Source organism: Myotis nattereri (genome assembly GCF_964212035.1).
Source record: "Myotis nattereri genome assembly, chromosome: 1".
Taxonomy (NCBI): Eukaryota; Metazoa; Chordata; class Mammalia; order Chiroptera; family Vespertilionidae; genus Myotis; species Myotis nattereri.
The window spans coordinates 184,564,692-184,586,034 of NC_138075.1; the positions used below are offsets into that span (position 1 = coordinate 184,564,692).

Consider the following 21,343-nt stretch of genomic DNA (forward strand, 5'->3'; position numbering starts at 1 on the left):
ACCCCAAACTGCCCTCCCCTGCCAACCCAACTGTTCCTAACTGCCCTCCCCTGCAGGCCTGGTCCCCCCCAACTGCCCTCCCTTTCAGGCCTGGTCCCTCCCAACTGCCCTCCCCTGCAGGCCATCTTGGGTCCACATGGAGGCAGCCATCGTGTGTTGGAGTTATGGTCAATTTGCATATTACTCTTTTATTAGATAGAATATATATTTTACTTTAAATATATATACATGTTTTATTAAATATATATACCATCCAACCCTTATACTTCTTCTATTCAGTATACCTTAATCACACCTTACTGTAATTTTGTCCAGATCTTCCAATTCCTTCTTCCACTAATGCTTCTACAAACTTCTTAAGTTTCTTACACTCTTCATGTACTGTCATCCTAGACTGTTACATTTCTTCTAGGGTTAGGGTTTATTTCCCAAATAAATTAACTATCTTTACAATAATCTCTAGCTTCATTGTCTCACATTTCTTAGAGGGTTCTAATAGTAAAGGAATGGCATGTTTCATATACCCTACTGGTACCATAATGCTGAAATATTACTTTCAGTGTTCATAATCCACAACTCAGAAGAGTATTAATGTTTCTTTTAAGTAATTAACTCATTAGGAATGAGAAGTCCTCCTATGAAGTGGGGGAAAACAGAGACTTTCACATAACCTACAAAATTTTCAAGATGGCAACTATTCTTTGAAAAATAACAGTCCTGAGCCATTATATTAGGTTTTTTTAAATATTTTTATTAATTGCATCACAGAGAAAGGAGGCAAAATATTTAAAGAAATGTATGTACTTTAGAGAGGCTGTGGTTTTATACCAAAGGAAAGGAAAAACAGATGAATAAGCTTTGGGTCTTCATTTCTCTTTCTTTCTCTCAGGATAAGCTGAAAAATAAAAAGACAAAGATAAATACCGTGTGTAAAATGGCATGTGTTTTTCAAATCTATTTAAGTAAATGTCAAATAGCTTAGCCTGTCTTTCTGCAATTTCCAATTTTCACCAATGAAAATAAGTCAAGCTTGCCCTCAACCCATGGCAGCTGAATTCTTCTGCTGAGCTAGGGGAGCAGACACCCCACTAGGTATCGTAAAGTCCTCTCTTCATCACTGATGACTTCATACTTATTCAAAGTCACAAGCTTTCATAATCACACCTCAGAGTCATTTACGTAAGAGTTGTTTCTTACCTACACTAATTATAAACATACAAGGTGTCTTCTCCAAGTTAATTGCCATTTAGGATTGAAACAAACCACATTTTAAAACAACTAATTTGCAGAGACAGGAAGTTCTTCCTTGTCTGAATGCACAATATGTAGGTATTATCATGTGGCAAAGAGTAAGTTAAAGTCCAGTTAGTGGAATAAGCATCACGGTCAGTTTAGAAAATATAGAAGGAATTAATGCTCGGAAAAATGTTGCACAACTGATTTTTCATGAAAAAAAAAAGTTTTATATATTTTTAATTTCCCCCAAAATATTACAACCAAAATGGATAAAACATGTTTATGGTCAAACATCTAAATTTTAAAGTGGGCCTTTTTATCCTATGAAGAGAGAGTCTATTAAAACAACATGTTGACACCATGGAAACCTAGTAGCAGATTACTTACTATTAAGTAGGAATTCACATAGCAGATTTCTCATATTCTCCAGTGACATGAATTTGTTATTGAGCTATTAAGTTGAACCTTGTGAAATCATCATCATTCAACTTTTTTTAACCTTCAAAAATGCATATCATCTTGCCTAATACCTGAAGTAATCTGCTCTGAATCATTGCTTAGTTGAATGGCTGTCTACTGTGAAACACTAGGTCAGAACAGGACAGTGATTAACTATCAAGCTCTGGCTTCAATTTTTAATTGTAGCTCCACCTCAGAAGCTGGGTGATCCTTGAGTAAACTACTTAGTCTATGGTTGATCTGTGCTTTCATTTTCCCATCTGTAATATGGGAATTATAATGGAACTCAATTCAGAAAACTATTGTGAGAATTAAATAAGCTAATATATACAAAGACCTTAAAACAGTGATCGCCACTAGTCCATATGGCTCTTAGCTATTTTAATATTAACTATTATAATTAATTTTTTAAAGAAAATCCAGAGAATATTACCTGAGATGCTTGCGAGTGTGTTGTTTTTAGGCTAAAGCAGCTTGACTTGAAGCAACAAGTTTTGGACCCTGGATACAAAGAAATGAGAGATTTGGGAGAAGTATTAGCATCACTATTAGGATAAATGAACATTTATACAGCCATTGATGATTACAAAATAACTTTCCATGTTTCACATCCTTCAATACGAGTTTAGTACTAGAATCTCTAGAAGGAAACTTATGAACACCCAGTGCACCCAAAGCAATAAAAACATTACTCTCAAGTTGTAGAGAAAAAATAGTAAATGACTCAGACCTTTAAATATAAACTTCCCACCAGCCTGTGAAATCAAGCACTCAGATTCAACCAAGTTGCAAACCAATACTTGGAAAGAAAATACTTAAATAAATTAAGGTTTTGGTTTAACGATGTCTTTACCATAAAGGTTTCAGAACTTCTCAATATATCTGTTTGAATTTATAAGTGACCCAACTTTGGAAACAGAATAAATACTACAAATATCTAATAACATGCTTAAATTTAGCAGGGGACTTTTAAAAAGAATTAATTTAAGTCATTTTTTTCAGACAACTGTATGCAGAATAAAATTCCTGGGCCCCATGTACAAGTGTCCTTCAGATACAGAGTCCCCTGAGCCCTAGCCTGAACAAGCAGCAGCAAAGGGTACTATGCATATTAAAATGAAGACTCCAGCACCTCCTCTGCAAAGCAGGCTTCTTTGTCAGCAGCTGCGCAGCACTTCTGGAAGAAAGTTGTGAACTCTCCCATAACAGTTTTCAGTTGTTCCTCAGTTGCTTTGGGCTTGTGTTTCAACAGCTCCACAAGGGCACTGCATTTAAATGAAATGAAAACAAAACAGGGAAATGGTTACTCACCTAGAGAAAAATGAAGATGCTAAAGACAGTAGTACTGTTGTTTGAGATCTTAAGTCTTAGAGCCAGGCAACTCTGAGCTTGAGGCCCAGGCTTACCACTATAAAATTCAATATTCTCCTTTCCATAAGGAGGAGAATAAAATCTACTTTCATGGGGTTGGTGGAAGGTTCAAATAAAATCATCAATGCAAATTGTTTAACATCTGTAGTATCAATAAATCTCTTTTCAGTTAAATCTCTAGAAATGATTATGTTACTGCATTTAGAAAGTATTCAGATTTTTAAATGTGTGCCATGTTGAAGCTTATAGCAAATTAAGAGCTATAAAAAATCATTGAAAAATGATCTTTAAAAGCTTAATTATCTTGGACTCCATTTAAAAGTTTTTAATCAAAACCCAGCCACCGTGGCTCAGTGGTTGAGCATCAACCTATGAACCAGGAAGTCACAGTTTGATTCCTGGTCAGGGCCCATGCCTGGTTGCGGGCTTGATCCCCATGTGGGGTGTGCAGGGGCAGCCGATCAATGACTCTCTCATTATTGTTGTTTCTGTCTCCCTCTCCTTTCCTCTCTGAAATCAATTTAAATTTTTTTTAAATTTTTTAATCCAAGAATCTATATTTTGGTCTTTAATTGGCCCATTCAAAATGAATATGCAGAGGCCATGGGAAACAAGACTATCCAAACTCATGGAAGCTGGTGGTTCTCTTTCATTGACGTCTGCACAGGTAATAGTGCTAGAGAGTCGTGTGAGCACAAGTTTTGCATTATTCCTCTTAAGTCTATGGCCATGATCAGAACCCATCAGAAACAACAGCAACTTTACGTTGCCTATCTAACCCCTAGTGACAGCAGCAGAGAGTCATGCTTCAGAACTCGCATTTCTAGATGTTTTTCATCCAAATTTCATTCTCAAAAGTTACATCTTGGAGGTTTGCCTTGCCTGTGGGTTGCCATAGAACAAATTTAAAATAATCACGTATTCCTAGAAATAAATTCTTCTAAGACTTCTACTAACTAATTTGCTCTCTTCACAAATGAATCAGTTAATTGTTAAGCTTTTTCTACTGGATCTGTCCTAAGATATTATTCTTATTACTTATGGAGCCTTTATTCACATGATTATTCGGAATAATTACTATAGAAAATTATAGTATGGTTTTGTTGTTATTGTTTGTTTTGGTAAGAGAACAAAAACCTACCCATTTTAATTTTGACACTTTTATCACCTTAAAAAGGCCACTACTTAAGTCACTACTTAAGAAAATTTTGCCCATTCAATTGACAGTTCTCCCTATCAAGATTACAAAGATATGCAGGAATGAAATGCTCCTCACGTTTGTTTCTTGACTTGTTGCTCAGGCACAGGAAGTGCGCATACATCTGCATGGAAGGTGAATGTATCAGCGTTAAAATCTTTGGGAGCATAGGTTTCATCAGCCTCCAGAGCAGAAAAGCATGGCCGCCTGTTCACCAATGACTCTGTGCAGCATTTGGTAACTCTGTCGCTCACTGGTGCCTTCTCGTGGGACACGCACAACCAGTTCAAGACCACGGACAGCTGAAGAGCAGGAAGTAGAGCAGAAATTCAAAAGAAGCATAATGAAAAGTTTTCCATGAAGTCCTACTTTCCAATGGACCAAAAGAAGTGTTGTATTTTAACTAGCAACACTGAATGCAAGATTGATCTCACGTATATGTGGAATCTAATGAATAAAATAAACTGATGATCAAAATAGATCTTCCTGGAACAGACTGATGAATCTCAGAGGCAAGGCGGGCGGGTGGGGGGGGGGGGGCGGCGCAGGAAGATATTAACTAAAGAACTTGTATGCATATATATGCGTAACAGATGGACACAGAGAATAGTGAGGTGAAGGCCTGGGGAGGGGGCAGAAGTGGGAAGGAGGGGGTCAATGGGAGGAAACAGGGAAACATCTGTAATAATTTCAGACATAAAGATAAATTTTTAAAAGAAGTCTTTTGTCTTTTAGGTGTCTACATTTGCAGAATAATCCATGTCTACATTTGAGAAAATAATTCATTAAAATAATTTGAGGTGATTCCTAAGACATGTGTAGGAATGGGAGAAAGCAGTCTTATACTGATACATTAAAGGGAAGACTGCCCCCCCCCCCAAAAAAAAAGTAAAATTTTTTAAATGCCAGGATGAAGCATTAAATATTCATGGAATTTTTTCAGAATAATTTATCATCTTCAGGGTCTTGTCTCAATCCTCATTCTGATGGTCAGGATAATGTAGGGAACCAAGTCCTACACACACACACACACGCACACACACATGCACACACACACGCACACACACACGCACACACACACGCACACACACACGCACACACGCACACACATACACATTAGTTCACTCCTACTTCTGAAAGTTAACTTTATAAATATCTAAAGGCAAAATTCATCATTATTGACTTATTATATTTTAAAGGACTTACATAGTCTTCAGCACAACCCATTCTTTTTACTTCTGGAAGCTTACAGCAGTAACTGCCCACTCTGCCTAGTTTTCTTGAGACATCCACAAGAGTTGGAGTTGACACTTGGGGTAGTTTCTTCGTGTAACGAACTAAGAGCCTGTAACAAAAGACTCTTAGTATTTTCAACCAGGCAAGAAACTATTTTTTTCTAACATAGCAGGTGAAGCAAAGAACCATTATACAAAATCAATTACAATTATTTTCCATTCATAAAATTTTCTCCATCTTTTCGTTGGTGGAGTAGAATGGGGGAAGACCTTTTCCTAAGCAACTAGGTAAGCCTAACTTTGAATTCCAGCTGTGCTGTATAATTTTAGGAAAGTGACTTGGCTTACTATAATTCAGTTACATTGATGCATTTATTAATTGCTTCTTTCTTTCAATAAAACCTACTGAGAGTTTAATATGCAGTGGTGGGCTGAAGTAGGTTTACAGTTGTTCATATGGAAAAAGATATGCAGGTTAGGATTATTACTACAGTTTTATTAACTCTATGTTTAGCTTATTTACAACTGTAATGCTAATCTTGCCCACCTCTGTTTAGTAGCACTGTGCGAAATTAGAAAGATATGGATGAGTTTTTTCATCTATAAAATGAGAGGCTATGTACCTGACTCAATAGGAATGGTTCAGGGATTAAAAAAAAAAAGTATGCCATCAACCTGGCATGAGATCTAGCATGTAACAATCCTTTATTAGGAATTCCAACCACCATTGAAAGGCAATGTATCGCTGTAATCTACTCAAGGAAAGAGACTTATTAATTTTTGCTATCTCTAGCACCCACAGTTACAAGAGTGTTGACATTGATCAGTAAATATCTACCTAATGATGTGTCCCTATTGTATTTACCTCCACAGGTAAGGCTCTATTAGATCAGGATATTATTCATCAACTCATATATTACATTACTTCTTGAGTCACTGTTATTCAAGTCCAACTATTTGCTATTCTGGAAAGCATTGTTGTCTCTCTTTTTTTTTGTCCATAAACTATTACTTAACCTTCAGAGGGCATTTTCAGTTCCTATAGCAAAATATTTAGTATTTTCCTTCCCAGTCTCAAGAGGCTAATTTTTAAAACTGAACTCAAATATAGGTCTCTTTAACCCATCAACTATTTTATCTCTCATTCTCCAGTCTTTCTTGATGGAGAGGGATTAGAAAAATATACTATAGTTTCATGATTAGAAGTTCTATGACAGGTGATAATCAAAAGTTCTAATCAAGGTTCTATATATAATGTTCATTAGACTGGACATCCTTCCGGATATAGCTGGGGCTGTGAGGGCTGAGGTGGCCACTGTGGCAGGCGGGGGCCGAGCCTCTTGCATGAATTTCATACATTGGGCCTCTAGTGTGTGTATGTGTATAATTGATCTCACTTATATGTAGAATCTAGTAAACAAAATAAACGGATAACTAAAATAGATCCAGAGACATGGAAACATGGAATAGACTGACGAATCTCAGAGGGCAGGGGAGGGGGGCAGGAAGTGATTAACCAAAGAACATATGTTCATATATGCATAACCCATAAACACAGAAAATAGTGTGGTGAAGGCCTTGGGAGAGGGGTATGGGTAGAATGGGTAAAATGGGGGAGAAAGAGGGGACAACTGTAAGACTCAACAATAAAGATAAATTTTTATAAAAATAAAATAAAATAAAATTTAAAAAACCTACAAATTGATCAAGAATGACATTAGTCAAAAACAAAAATACGTACGCATTTTGGAAGCCATACTCTCCAAGTTTGTCAAAAGTTTCACAATTTTTTGTGACTAATGCCTTTGGCTCATCCACAAGAGGCTTAAGTTCATCAAACTGAAAAATAAAAGAATTGTGTTTACAGGGTTCCACCCAGGGACCAGATGCAGGATGTTTTTTGCCCCGATAGGCAGAATGAGAGCCTTCTTCAACCCTTCTGCCCAAAGTCATGTAAATAAACCTTTGATACCAAACCTGTTACAATACATCCACGCTGCATAGTATAGGTGATTAAGCATATCCAAGATCTGGAGTGTGACTGCTGGTTTTTAAGGGAGGTCATCCGACTCCTTTTCTAATTGTGGAACTTTACTTCTGATCACCAAGTTTTAGAAACCTCACTTCTAAAATGGGGATGAAGATGGTACCATCCCAGAGAATGCTCTGTGAAAACCACCTGAGCTAATGAAATTACAACAGTTCTTGGAACACAGTAAAAGCTCAATAAATTATAGCTATGGCTATAAGCACTATTATTTTTGATCCATCTCTCCAGTTGGATCCTAAACTCTCTGAAATAAGAGATTATTATATTTTGGGCATAGGATCCAGCATGGTGCCTGGCATATAGCAGGCTCTTGATAAAGAAAAAAAAATTGGAAACCACTCCAAATGTTGAAAGTGTTAAATATCCTAAATCTGCTAAAAAAAAAAAAAAAAATCCCATTTTAGCATAGCAAAATGTATTAAAAATCCTCCAGAACTGATTTTCTCAACTTACTAAATTTCTTATAAAACCATTCCTAAACCTTCTCAAAAAGATTTTAAAATATTCTAAATAAATAGATTTCACAACCTTCCTTATGATACTAATTTTTGATACTAGATAAACCTTGAAATCAGGTTAATTTTCTTCATATCTAAGTTATATCACTTTAAATTTACATTTACTTTATCTTATTTTGTTCTCAGGACTGTGAAAAAGAGGAAAGATGTGGTCAATATTTTTGAAATTAGAGCTTGCTCTTTCCTGAGCCTTTTTTAAATAGACTACTCTAGTTTTTATTAACTAGTCTATTGAGGCCATTTTCCCTAAAATGTTTAAGAGCACAAAATTGAAATTATCTCAAGAGAATATCTCAATTGCATTATATAACATATTGCTGTCTGGCATTATTTTTCTCTCTTATTATTGGAATCACCCAGTCAAAGAGCTTTGAGAAACCTACCACTTTGGAAACACATGCATGAGCATCATCGGAGGCACAGCACTTCTCCAGTGTAGCTTCATATCCCTTGGCAAGTCTCAGTAGCAATGAGACAGCGTAGTCAGGATGCCTTCTTGAGTACTCATACAAAAACCTAATCAAGATGAAAATAAAATAGACTTAGTTGAACAAAGAAGCAAGAAAAATCACCTACCTAACCACAAGCATGACTCATACCCAAAGGTTCGATTTGACCAAACAAATGCAATTAACCTTGGTGGCTAAGGGCTAGGGTTCAGAGTAAAGCTACCTTCATTCAAATTCTTGCTCTAATACTTACTTTACTATATCACCTTAGGCAACTGATTAAAACTATCAGAACCTTAGTTCCCTCCTTTTTTAGAAGGTGAATTGTGAGAAATACATGTCATAATGCGTGCATAGCACACACTGGCATATATAAAATGTTTGATCAATGACACCTGTTATTATGTTTATTTTGTTTGATTTGGACTACATCTCAGAAAGGTATAGATAGATGATAGATAGATAGATAGATAGATAGATAGATAGATAGATAGATAGATATTCTTAAGTTTTTAGTTTCCTCTCTGTATGAGTAAAATCTTGAAGGGTACATAATTTTGTAAAATATTATTTAGTGCACGGAATACTATTATAATCCAATAATAAAATTTAGAAGTTTATCACCACTAACTGATTACATATAATCATTTATTTTATCATTTAATTGTATGCTGCCTATTCATGCTACTGAACATCTGGTCTTTACAAACAAATTAAAGTACCTGGTAGCAGACTCCATACTTCTCTTTATACAACTATTCTGTTGTCAGATAGATACAGAGATATAAAGATGCATGGCTAATATTCATCTGTGTATGTCATGGTAAGTTCAAGAAATTCTCTTTGAATGAATTAGTGAATACTCTGTATATAATTTATGTATATGCAAAATGTTTCTAGAGGTATTTCCAGAAATGTATCAGAGGACTAAAGAATGAGGGGATGACAGAAACTTCTACTTATTACTTTGTACTCTCCTCAATTGATTTTTTGCTATGAGCAGGTATAATTTTATGACTATACTTAAAAACTAATTAATTTGTTTCCCCCCCCCCAAAAAAAAATGTAAAAGCTCAGAGAGGGAAGGATAAAGTAGCACTGCAGGCAACAATTGTAACAACTCCAAAGGAAAGCCCAGAACTGTTTTCTAAATCCTCAGAGCCATTGACAGCTACGAAAGGATCCTTCTTTATCCACTTACGTGCCCAGGAAGACATCTTTTGCCTCCTTGTAGTTTTTGCAAACATCCTTATCATCAACATAATCAGCATTTACTGAGGGCAAGTCACTAGGCAAATCATCATTTTCCACCTCAGCAAGGCACTGGGATTTCTCCAACAGAGGTTTAGCACAACATTCCTTCAATTTGCTGGAGATTGAATCTTGATTTTCACACATATACTTGGCAAGATCCGCCTATAAGCAAGTGGATGAAAATTGTTCAAAGTAAACTGACATCCCTGTACTTTTTCTCTAGACTTTTATTATGTTTGCAGAACACGTCCACTGTATTCAGTTTAAGCTTTTGTTCTCAGAATATGACTGAATGGAATTAGAAATTAATGAATGTATTTATCAAATCATTTTGTGAGTGGGATAGCCAGGTTCACAAAAATAAATAAATAAATAAATAAATAAATAAATAAATAAATAAGTAGCATGCCACAAGGCAGGGAAAGAATTGAGCATATTAGACATAGAAGATGATTTCAATTCACTGTCAGCTGTCACCAATTACACTAAGCAACTTCATTGTACCCACTGCGCATGTTACCAAAGCAAAGTCACCAAAGAGAACACTGAACATTCCTTACCCTGTCATCTGCACACTCGAGCATGTCACCTGAGCAGCATTCCTTGTGGACTTTGGTAAGATCTGTCACCAGCTTGGAAACCTCCATAAACTCAGCATTGGGAAATTTCTGACTCAGGCGAGCAACGGACCTAAAAAGAAAATTCACCCATCACAATTTATTAACATCCAATATTTTATGTGAAAGCGCTAGGAAAATACTACTTAACAAGAAAATTCAGGACAAAATGAAATATAGAAACAATTTGTAAAACTCATTCGTTCTTATTTTAGTGCTATTTCTAAATGAAATTGTTATCTTAAGGCAAAATGTTTCTTTAGGGCAGAATTCTCTATTCTAAGTGTGTGTGTCGGGTAGAAAATAAGTCAGCAATTCATAAAATCAGAGATCAAAGAGGCATTCTGAAAGAGGTGACATCTGAGAAGCACCCAGTTTGGAGCCCATATCTGACGTGCAGATCTGACTTTATTGCTTATTATCAGTGTGATCCTAGGATAGTTACTTAGAATCTCTGAGCTTTCGCCCTGGAGAGACACACCGCATGCTGCATCAAAGGATTGTGGTGAGAATTAAGTTAGATGATGCATAGGAAAGCACTTTATAAACTGGAAAGGGCCACATAAACTCGTTATCATCTTCCTGAGTTCCAAAGCACACTGAGAAAATAAATTTCATATGTTTTCAAGATTATAGAGTCTAACATATTTTTACCAAGAAATTGTTCCAGCACGGTCTCTAAGCCTGATGACAAGATGTGAAAGGTTAATATCCAGGAGCTTTCACAAATCATTTCAGACTTGCCTAAATCTGATAAAAGATACTTCTTTACCAAAACCAGTCACAACCTGTTTAATTGTGCATTGTTTCACATTGGATGATTTTATTTAATTATTTGTTAGATTTTAATGTGTAGATGATAGACATGAGAAGCAAATATAGTACAAATGATGGTTTCTAGAAACCTTGCAAAATGTCTGTTATTCTATCTTCTGTTCATGTTCATTAACTGTTGACTAGCAAATGAGAAATTGGGATGATGGTAGGAAGTGGGTTCTTGGCTCAGCTATTGAAGGATCCTCCTAGAACCAGCTAAGTAATATAAAAATAGAAGTCCAGGCAAAAACAATAAATTAAGAAGAGCTGGAACTATGAGAAAATGAGACATAATCTTGATAGCTGAATTTAATTACCACAATTTTAAAAACAAGCAGATTGTTTCAAATAATTGCAGGAGGCTGGGGGGAAAATTAAATAACAGCCCCTGAATACAACAGTATAAAAATCATGGACCATTAGAATAAAATCCCTATTAAAAAGGTGAAGGGATTAAGTACAAAATGGTAGTAACAGAATAATCATGGGGACATAAAGTACATCCTAGGGCAGTGGTTGGCAAACTGCGGCTCACTAGCCACATGCGGCTCTTCAGCCCCTTGAGTGTGGCTCTTCCACAAAATACCGACTTCTGCACATGGGCCACAAAGTTTCAATCGCACTGTACGTGCGCTCCCGCACGTGGTATTTTGTGGAAGAGCTACACTCAAGGGGCCAAAGAGCCGCATGTGGCTCGCGAGCTGCAGTTTGCCAACCGCTGGCCTAGGGAATATAGTCAACAATATTCTAATAACTAAAGATGGGCACAAGGTTTATCGGGATGATCACTTAGTAAGTTATAATGTCTAATCACTGGGGTACATATGAAACCAATATAATATTGTATGTGAACTATAATTGAAAAATAAAAATTATTTTTAAAAAAGAATAAGATCTCTAGTCTTTATTAATAAATGGGAGTTTAAATAACTGTCATAGAATTACCAAAAAAATATATCCTATAATTTTTTTACTACTTTGAAAACATAATAAAAATAATGATGAACTGTCAATTATGCTCTGATTTTTCACTTCTGTTAAATTTCTGCCTTTTAGATAACAAGAAAGATATACATGAAAGCACTGTGTAAAAACTCATATTAATGTTCCCTGGCTGGATGGCTCAGTTAGTTGGAGCATCATCCCGTGCCCCAAAGGGTTTTGGCTTGATTCTTGATCAGGTCACACACCTAGGTAGCAGGTTTGTTTCTGCCCTGATTGGGAAAGCACTGATCCATGTTTCTCTCTCACATCTCTCTCTCTCTCTCTCTCTCTCTCTCTCTCTCTCTCTCTCTCTCTCTCTCTCTCTTTCCCTCCCTCTATCTCTCCCTCTCTTCCTAAAAAAATCAATAAAAACATATCCTCATGTGAAGATTAAGGAAAATAATTCATATGAAAGTACAATTTCATCAACTGAACCATCATCGTTTACATCATTATAAAACACAGAAACAATTTTAAATACCATGCTTTGAAAGCTCTGTCTCCGAATTTCTGGAGACTGGAGCACTTCAGTCTCTGTCTGGCACCTGAAACCAGTACTTTTTCCTTCAAGGCATCCAGCTGCAAAAATAAATAATTTTGAAAATATATTTTAAAGCTCTATATGAAACACCCCTTCGTAAGTTCAGATAAGACTATGATAAATTAAATTTTAAAGACATATTATACACATAAATTCCCAAGTATTCACCATTGGCAAATAAGCAATTTGCTATGTAGTCAGAGAAAAAAATCAGTCTGGTCATAGTGGATGCCCCAAGGTAGTGAACACCCAGCATGGGGGCACTGCCAGGGAAAAGGGAACTGACGGGAAAGGTAGAAGAACAGAGTACGCTAACATCCCGGGAATATAATTTTACTGACTTCTTAATTTTGCATAAATTCATTTCAATCCCTCCTTCACCAACTCTCACATTAATAAACTCCCTAGAAAAGATGATGAGTACATAATAAATATTTATGGAATGAATGAAAAAACCCAGGCTTCTAGAAGCAGTGAAATTCTCCATTTTGAATTCCTCCACCATAGGAAAGATTCATGAAAAGATAAACAAAAACTGCCCTAACTGGTTTGGCTCACTGGATAGAGCGTCGGCCTGTGGACTGAAAGGTCCCAGATTTGATCCCGGTCAAGGGCATGTACCTTGGTTGTGGGCACATCCCCAGTAGGAGGTGTGTAGGAGGCAGCTGATCAATGTTTCTCTCTCATCGATGTTTCTAACTCTCTATCCCTCTCCCTTCCTCTCTGTAAAAAATCAATAAAATGTTTTTTTTTAAAAAGATAAACAAAAACTGTGGCTCTTTGCTGTGCAATTTTACAAATTAACTTCTTTATCCTATATAATAAAAGGCTAATATGCAAATTGACTGAACAGCAGAACGACCAGTCGCTATGACCCACATTGACCACCAGGGGGCAGATGCTCAGTTCAAGAGCTGTCCCATGGTGGTCAGTGTGCTCCCACAGGGGAAGCACTTCTCAGCCAGAAGCCAGGCTCACAGCTGGTGAGTGCAGTGGTGGTAGCGGGAGACTCTCCTGCCTCTGCGGCAGCGCTAAGGATGTTTGACTGACAGCTTAGGCCCACTCCTCCCAGGGAGTGGGCCTAAGCTGGAAGTTGGACATCCCCCAAAGGCTCCTGTACTGTTAGAGGGCACGGGCTAGTCTCAAGGACCCCCCCCCCCAATGCAGGAATTTTGTGCACTGGGCCTTTAGTTTCACTATAAAAAGAAGAGGGTATTTAGACACATGCATAGTGGTTCTCTATGAGATCCACTGGGGTAAAACTTAGACGGAGGAATGAGGATGTCACAGGCCTTCAAAGAGGGTGAAGAATCTTTGGAGTGGGTAAGAGTAAGAAAGGCTTCTTTGAAGGTAAAGAAGTTTATATCAGAGACTTAGGTGCTCTACATAAGATGCCCAAATCTGAGGTTTGAGTCTGAACTGGCTCTTCTGTTCTGCTGGGCATACCTTTGGGCCCAGGCAGGCGGCTTTGTCAGCAGCTTCGCAGCATTCTGTCAAAACTCCTTTATATTCTTGAGCAAAGTACAGAAGCTCTGGGCCATAAAAGAAAGGATGTCTCCTGGCAACTTCATATAAGTATCTAAAATTTTAAAAAGAGGAACAGGCAGTCATTTTTTCTGTAGCAGACAGGATTACAGGGACAATTATTATCAACAATTTCCCTAGAAACTCCAAAACTCAAAGACATCTAATTTACCAATTAAACCAATTTGCACATGATGACCTTGCCTTTGTCATTTTTTTAAGTCAACAAAAAGGTTAAACTTATATATACATATATAAAGTAAAATGAAGTTAATTCTGGCAATAACCAAATGAAGTTAATTCATAATATTTTAATGTGGACGTCCCTAAGTAGTGAACAACTAGCATGCATGTATTGCCAGGGAAAATTTTTTCCATACAGATCATATCCTTTTTCAATGAATTCCAACAGATGACTGATCAAATTCTTTATTGTGTAAAATTTTATAGCATTAAATAGTATTTCTTTGAATTTGTCATTAGAAAAAAAGCTTCTAAGTCTTAATGTTGAAAATATTTTTATAGTAGTTGTTATAATGAGTCTTGACCTATTTTGTAATTTTTAATGTTGAAGCACAGGTATCTGATTCCTGCCCTGGGTGGGTGGCTTAGTTGGTTGGAGTATCCTCTCCCACACCAAAGTTGGTGCGGGGGGCGTTGATTCTGAGGACAACCAATCAATGTCTCTCTCTTTCTATATATAATCAATAAAAATATATCCTCTGGTGAGGATTAAAAAAATCTGGTTTACTTACTTTCCCAACAACTTCTGGTCACTTTCCTTAAAGGCAGTGCACAATGCATCGGCCTCTGGTCTCACCAAGGCAGGCAGGTTTGGGTTATCATCTTTGTGTTTCAGGAAGCATTCGTGTCTCTCGGGTTCCTTCTTGGCACAGCAGTCAGCCATGTCACCATAGGTGTCACGAAGAGATGCGACCGCACACAATTTATCTCCGAAAAGGGTGTGCTAAATGGAAGACAGAGGATTCAAATTGCTAGGCAGTGTTTTATTTTTTTACACCCAAAAAACAGTATTAAAAATGTTATATACTGGTAAATCTTGGCGAGGAAATGATATAACAACCCACTTTTTTCTCAGGTTTAGAGAGTTTCCCCTGACTTGATAATCTATGTGTAATTTTTTAAGAAGTAACTACCACACTGTTAGTTACAGTGGATAAAATAGAAGGGCACAATAGAGAAGAAAGTGTATTTAAATACACTATGGCCATTGTGTGTGGTCTCAATAAAGAAAAGCTTTAGAACTGTAGGCACAGCTAGAATGTCTCTATCATAGAAGAAACAATAGCAACACTATCAATTTGTGAGTGTTGCTTACAAATATGGTCATTTAGTAATAATAGAGAAAGTCAAAATGGGGTGTTTTCCCTTTGTAGTGCTCAGGGTTACTTAAAATAAGAAGAAATAATATTCAAAATCACAATGTACTTACAAGTGACTTGTCACAATTTTCAGCTGACTCATCAGCAACACATGTTTTTGCAAAGTCAGTTACTTCTTTTGCTAACTTTACTTGTTCTTCAAATGGGCATTGCTGGAGAAACTGAGAAAAGGTAACCAGCACCCTGAAACACAGGACATAAACAAATTTGGTATAATAAAACTTGAATATAAAATAGGTTGCTATGCTAGAGAACAAATTGTATTATCAATATATAGTATTGTTCTATAGTATTCTATAGTATTCTATAGTATAGTATTGTTTGCATCTTACTATTATCCTAAAAGACTATTCACATCAGCAATCATCTGATGCCTAAACAGGTATGTGTGGTTTTTCAAGCAAAGAGGATATGTGTTTCCACCATAATTAAATACATATGTGAGTAGATGAACACATACCGAGCAAGCAAGCAACATACATTCTAAATAGGTATAATTGTTAAGATGAGGGGCATTACATAGGTCCTTGTACTATTTAAAACAAAAAACAAAAATCATACACACATCCCCTTTAATCAGGCTATAGAATGAAATTGACCTTTAAAAAGTAAACTATTTTCTCATTCTTTACTAAATTAAAAACATATTAAAATGCTCATCTATTTGCTAGGTAAAGGAATCTGAGGGTGTGCTGGGAAAGGAACCATATTTTAAAGTCTTTCCCCTCAATCAAGCTTATGTAAGAGTTCCCAGAGCTACTACACTTCCCCATACAGTAGCCATCAGCCACATGTGACTATATAGTTAAATTAATTAAAATCAAATACAATTTAAACTTTTGATTCCCAGTTGCACTTGCCAAGTTCAAAGTACTCAACAACTATGTGTGGCCAGTAGCTAGCACATTGGTCAACACTGATATGGAATATTTTCATGAATGCAGAAAATTCTACTGGAAAATATTGTTCTAGAGTCTGGATTCTGATGACAGGGGAATGTAAGAACTTCAGAATAATAACCAATGCTGTTAAAAATATTAAATTTGACTTTTCAATATTTTAACTTACAGGCCTCTGAAATATTCTTCTCCTAAATCCTTAAACCGATGAGAGACCTCACTCTTGTCTGTGGGGGAAAAAGATTTGTTTAAATACTGAAGAAAACAACTGGTTATGATATTACTTTTTATGCTTCTCTCCATTTGACTTAGTATTTATTTGCTCGAAAATATCGGGATGACAGTGAACTATTTCTTCTGCTTTTAAACAAGAGATGTTCAATCACCAACGATACTTTTTGAAAAATCATTAAATATTTATAGCTTTAGATTCAAACTTGGATAAGATATAATGCTACTGAGAGGACAGTGCGAAGGAAAAATATTAATACAAATATTATTTATAAGCCTAACAACACAGTTGTGTTGTTTTAACGCATCAAGGTGCAGTGGATAGGACTTTGGCAATTTCGGATTATGAATTCTATCTTCAACTAATTCTGTGAAGTTTAAGTCACTCTATGTCCCATCATAAGCAAAGGGAAATGATAGTCACTAAACAATCCCCACCTTCTTTTTCACTTAGGATGTTAGAGTTATAACTTCCTAAAGGTTCACAAATACAAAATATTGTCATAGTCTAGAAATTAATGCTAAAGGAAAACTTACTTCTTTGAAGATGACACTTTCTTTTACTGGTAAAATGAAATAAATTTGAACAATAGAAAAATAGAATTCTTACGTGCATCTCGACGAAACACACCCCTGGAGTAAGCAGAGCTGAAAAGAAAGAGAACACAAGTAAAGGTTACCCACTTCATCTTGCCAAAGGCTTGTGGGTTTGAAGGGACGGTAGGATGAATGGGGAGAAATTAGCTCTAATATACTTCTTTAACCAATCATTGTAGATTATTAACTAAACTCATCTTTGCATTTCATTGGCTCTCAACTGATTACAAAATTCATAATGTTCTTGCCAAAAAAATTGTTTGACTAATTCCCTTGCGTATGTTTGCCATCTGCACCTGTTTTCTCCACAAGTTATGTAAAACATCTTATCAAGTTTTATCGAAGAGTTTAAACAATCTGTTCCTAACATTCATTACCATGTTCTTTGTCTGTGATTTACCATTTGAACATTTTAGTTTTTAATATTTGCAAAAATTTAGTTAAACCAATGACTCAGTATGGGAACAAGGCATACTGAAAGAGCTAAGCTCTGAACCATATATATTACTAACTCAAGTATGATTTTATAATGAATATTGGAACCAGACTTGTCCTTTAGGTCACAGATGAATAGAAATAAAAGAATGTCTGCTTATGGAATTATTTCCATTGAAGAAAACTATTTTGAAAACCTGAAATCTTAAATTGGAATAGAAAACAGAATACCATTCTAATTTTCTAAATAGAGAAAATGATTCCCTTTTGGATAAATTACGCCAGCCTTTCTTTAGCTTCTGAAAAAGAGTAGGTACCTTTTATTTGAAGCTGGTGTCTAGCCCTAGCCTTTTTTTAATGAGTTCCCAGGAAAGACTTGATCAAACAGGAAATCCTTATAATTCAATATAATTTTATTACTAATTCTCAAAATTAGCCTTCATCATGCACACCTATACTTTGTGCATATTTTTCATTTAATAAATAAAAAGAGTATTTGTTTCTCTATCTACTTTGCACTGAAATATCATATTGTAACACAATAGTAAAGAGGGAAAACCAAAAAAAGTCATTCATCATGATTTTAGAAGCTGATCACGCATTTTCCTATATCCCATGAAGATCCCATAGTTCTCAAATATAAAAATGAAAACTCTTGAATCTTTCCCTACAGTACCAATAAGGTGTATTCCTTGTGCATATCCTTATTAAAGATTAATAAATGGTTATAAAGTTAAAATATTTTATTCTTAATACTATCTTCATGCTTAAAATCTATCTCAATTGATAAGCAATGCTTTAGCATTTGCATTTTGTGGATTCCTAAAGAATTCCAACATTTGTTCTACTATGCAAATGTATTGTATACTGAGAAGAATAAACCACATAAATGTTAGTTATTTCTAGATACTCTGTTCTTCAAGCTTTTAAATTTTTATGTTATCAAAGGACTCTGGCATGATAATAAATGCATACATTTAAACCAAGAGTTATAAACATGGCTTACAGAATCTAGTTTTTAAGTAAGAAACGAGCTCCAGTGATTTTTAAATGTTTTCCATTTTATGGGAGAGTAGTTAAGAAAATTGCTTCTTATGGAAAGAATAGTAGTGCACTGATCATTTAGAAGAGAAAAAATACCTAATTGAAATATAAATATAATTGGGAATTAAACCTGAGTTTTCAACCCTTTGCCCTTTGTTTTTCCATTTATTTTGACAGGATGGAAATGGCATAGTATTGAAGCAGGTGAAATAGCTCTTTGGACCAATCCCCCACTTCTTTGTATTCTGAATCATAACCTTAAACCTGCATTCTTTTACTACCCTGGGGATTCCTGAAGCTTCTCACCAAGTCATTCAAACCAGGTTCCTCTCCATCTGGCCATCTTCTTGATCCAGCCTTTATGGGGTCCCCTTCTATGACAGACTGCTATTTCTGAGATGCCTCCTCTTTGAAATGAAGTGAAACATATGCATAAATATGTGACAACAATATCTAGTAATAGCTACGGCATTTTAACAGACAAACACTTAACCCAAAATCTTTAGAAAATAGGGGAAATTTGATTTCATTTGGAGAGAAAAATAAAAACAGGAAAATCTTTGCTTAACATTCTCCCTACTGTACTATGGACATATGCAGATCTTACCTATCCATGAAGGGCCTGGGCTGTTTTCAAAAAAATACAGAAGGTAGAAAAACGAGACTTTAAGCATCAGACTAACCTATTGAACATGGTAAGAGATTCAATTTATTTACTTGTGAAAATACATTTCTCATTTTAAAAAAAGTTTAAAAATGAATTGTTCAAAATCTATGGAATGTGCATAGGCATTTTTAATGCAAATTAAAAATTATAATGTAATCTAAATATCAATTTTTCTCTCATCTCCCTCCATAAATCATCCCCCCTCCCAATATTTCTTGCATTAGGAAGAAATATAGAATTTGCTGAAGACTCCAAACCTCCCCTGGCAGGAGGGTCCCATTTTCTGCCTTTCCTTGTGTTCACTGGACCTCTGGGATTGACATTGAACTCCTCTCAAATACACTAACCATTTACTCCAAATTTCTCTCAGCTCTTTACTCTGCAGTTTAATGCAACTCCATGTCAATTTCTAGCTCCAAACTCAAACATGCAGATCTGTATATACCTCCACGCCATGTGAGTCATGCCAGATTAAATTATTTTTTAATATATTTTTATTTATTTCAGAGAGGAAGGGAGGGGGAGAGAGAGATATAAACATCAATGATGAAAGAGAACCATTGATCGGCTACCTCCTGCACGCCCCCTACTGGGGATCTATCCTGCAACCCGAGCATGTGCCCTTGACTTGAATCAAACCTGGGACCCTTCAGTCTGCAGACCGATGCTCTATCCACTGAGCCTAACTGGCTAGGAATGAATTAAATTATTTGTAAGGACTTTCTACCTTGAACATCTTATGATTCCATATTTCCCATATTAGTCTTTTAGAATGAGAAGAGGACCTGACTGATAGAATGACTATACAGGTATCCCCTGCTTTTCAATAGTTCACATTTCCCCACTTGGCTTTTACAAAAAAAAAAAAAAAAAAAAAAAAATCCAAAACAACTACATTAGTACCTGGTTTGGGTTTGTTTGTTTTTCCCCCATTATTATTTTTTTAAAATTCTCACCCGATTTTAGAAAGAGAGGGAGGGAAAAAGAGAGAGAAAAAACAATCAGTTGCCTCGCATATGCGCCTGATCAGGGATGGAACCCACAACTTAGGTATGTGCCTTAATCAGGAATTGAACCCACAACCTTTATGGGAAGATGCTCCAGCCAAATGAGCAACCCGAGCAGGGCAGTATCTGATTTTTATAACAAAAAAGAAATCTTTATAGGATTTTTGCTTTTATGAAAAAAATGATTAAAACTGAGAACAGCATTTGTTTTGAAAGAGCCTTTATCCAGGTAACACATACCCCCAGCAAGGAGAAGGGCTCTTCAGCTCCTTCCCCAGGAACTATACTCATCATCTCAGCATCAAGCTCCACAGCTTTGAACTGTGTCTGTGAGCATCTGTGCTTTATCTAGATTTATTCTGTGCATCTGTTAGCAAGATGTGTCCTAAGGTATCAGAAAAGCCTAAAAGAGCAGGTAGGGATGTTTTGTTTAGCATAAAACTGAGTGTAATTAAGCATTTCAATCCTTGTGAGTGAAGTAAAGACTGCATGCGTTGAATTTTCAGTCTTGGATCACCCAAAAATTTCTTCCATAGAAATTATGGTAACTGCTTCTTTGCTTTACAGCATTTGGCTTACAAAAGATTTCACAGGAGGAGAAACCTGTATCAAGTTAGGGAATTGGTAACCAAATTTGAGAATGTGTTCAATGCTGAGCTGTCCAGTGGATCCTTAGGCATTATTCTCTACCTAGTTCAGGCTAGCATTTTTTTTTTTAATAAAAAAGGTAGCTTAAACTTGTATAAACTACATAAATAAAATGGCACTTTCCCACATCCTTTAATTGTTTTTCCAATAAAAAAAAATA

General features: G+C 35.9%; 1 protein-coding gene across 1 annotated transcript; it reads right to left on the reverse strand.

Moving 5' to 3' along the window:
• Positions 1-742: 742 nt before the first annotated feature.
• Positions 743-17,474, reverse strand: ALB (albumin; the record flags this gene model as incomplete). The annotated part of the gene is made up of 15 exons (XM_081082697.1): positions 743-895; positions 2,129-2,196; positions 2,828-2,960; positions 4,343-4,566; positions 5,471-5,609; positions 7,241-7,338; positions 8,451-8,583; positions 9,718-9,932; positions 10,331-10,460; positions 12,669-12,766; positions 14,175-14,307; positions 15,008-15,219; positions 15,706-15,838; positions 16,724-16,781; positions 17,396-17,474. 14 exons carry the CDS (start codon positions 17,472-17,474, stop codon positions 2,155-2,157), a joined length of 1,827 nt encoding a protein of 608 aa, XP_080938823.1. The 3' UTR covers positions 743-895; positions 2,129-2,154.
• Between the last annotated feature and the right edge of the window lie 3,869 nt (positions 17,475-21,343).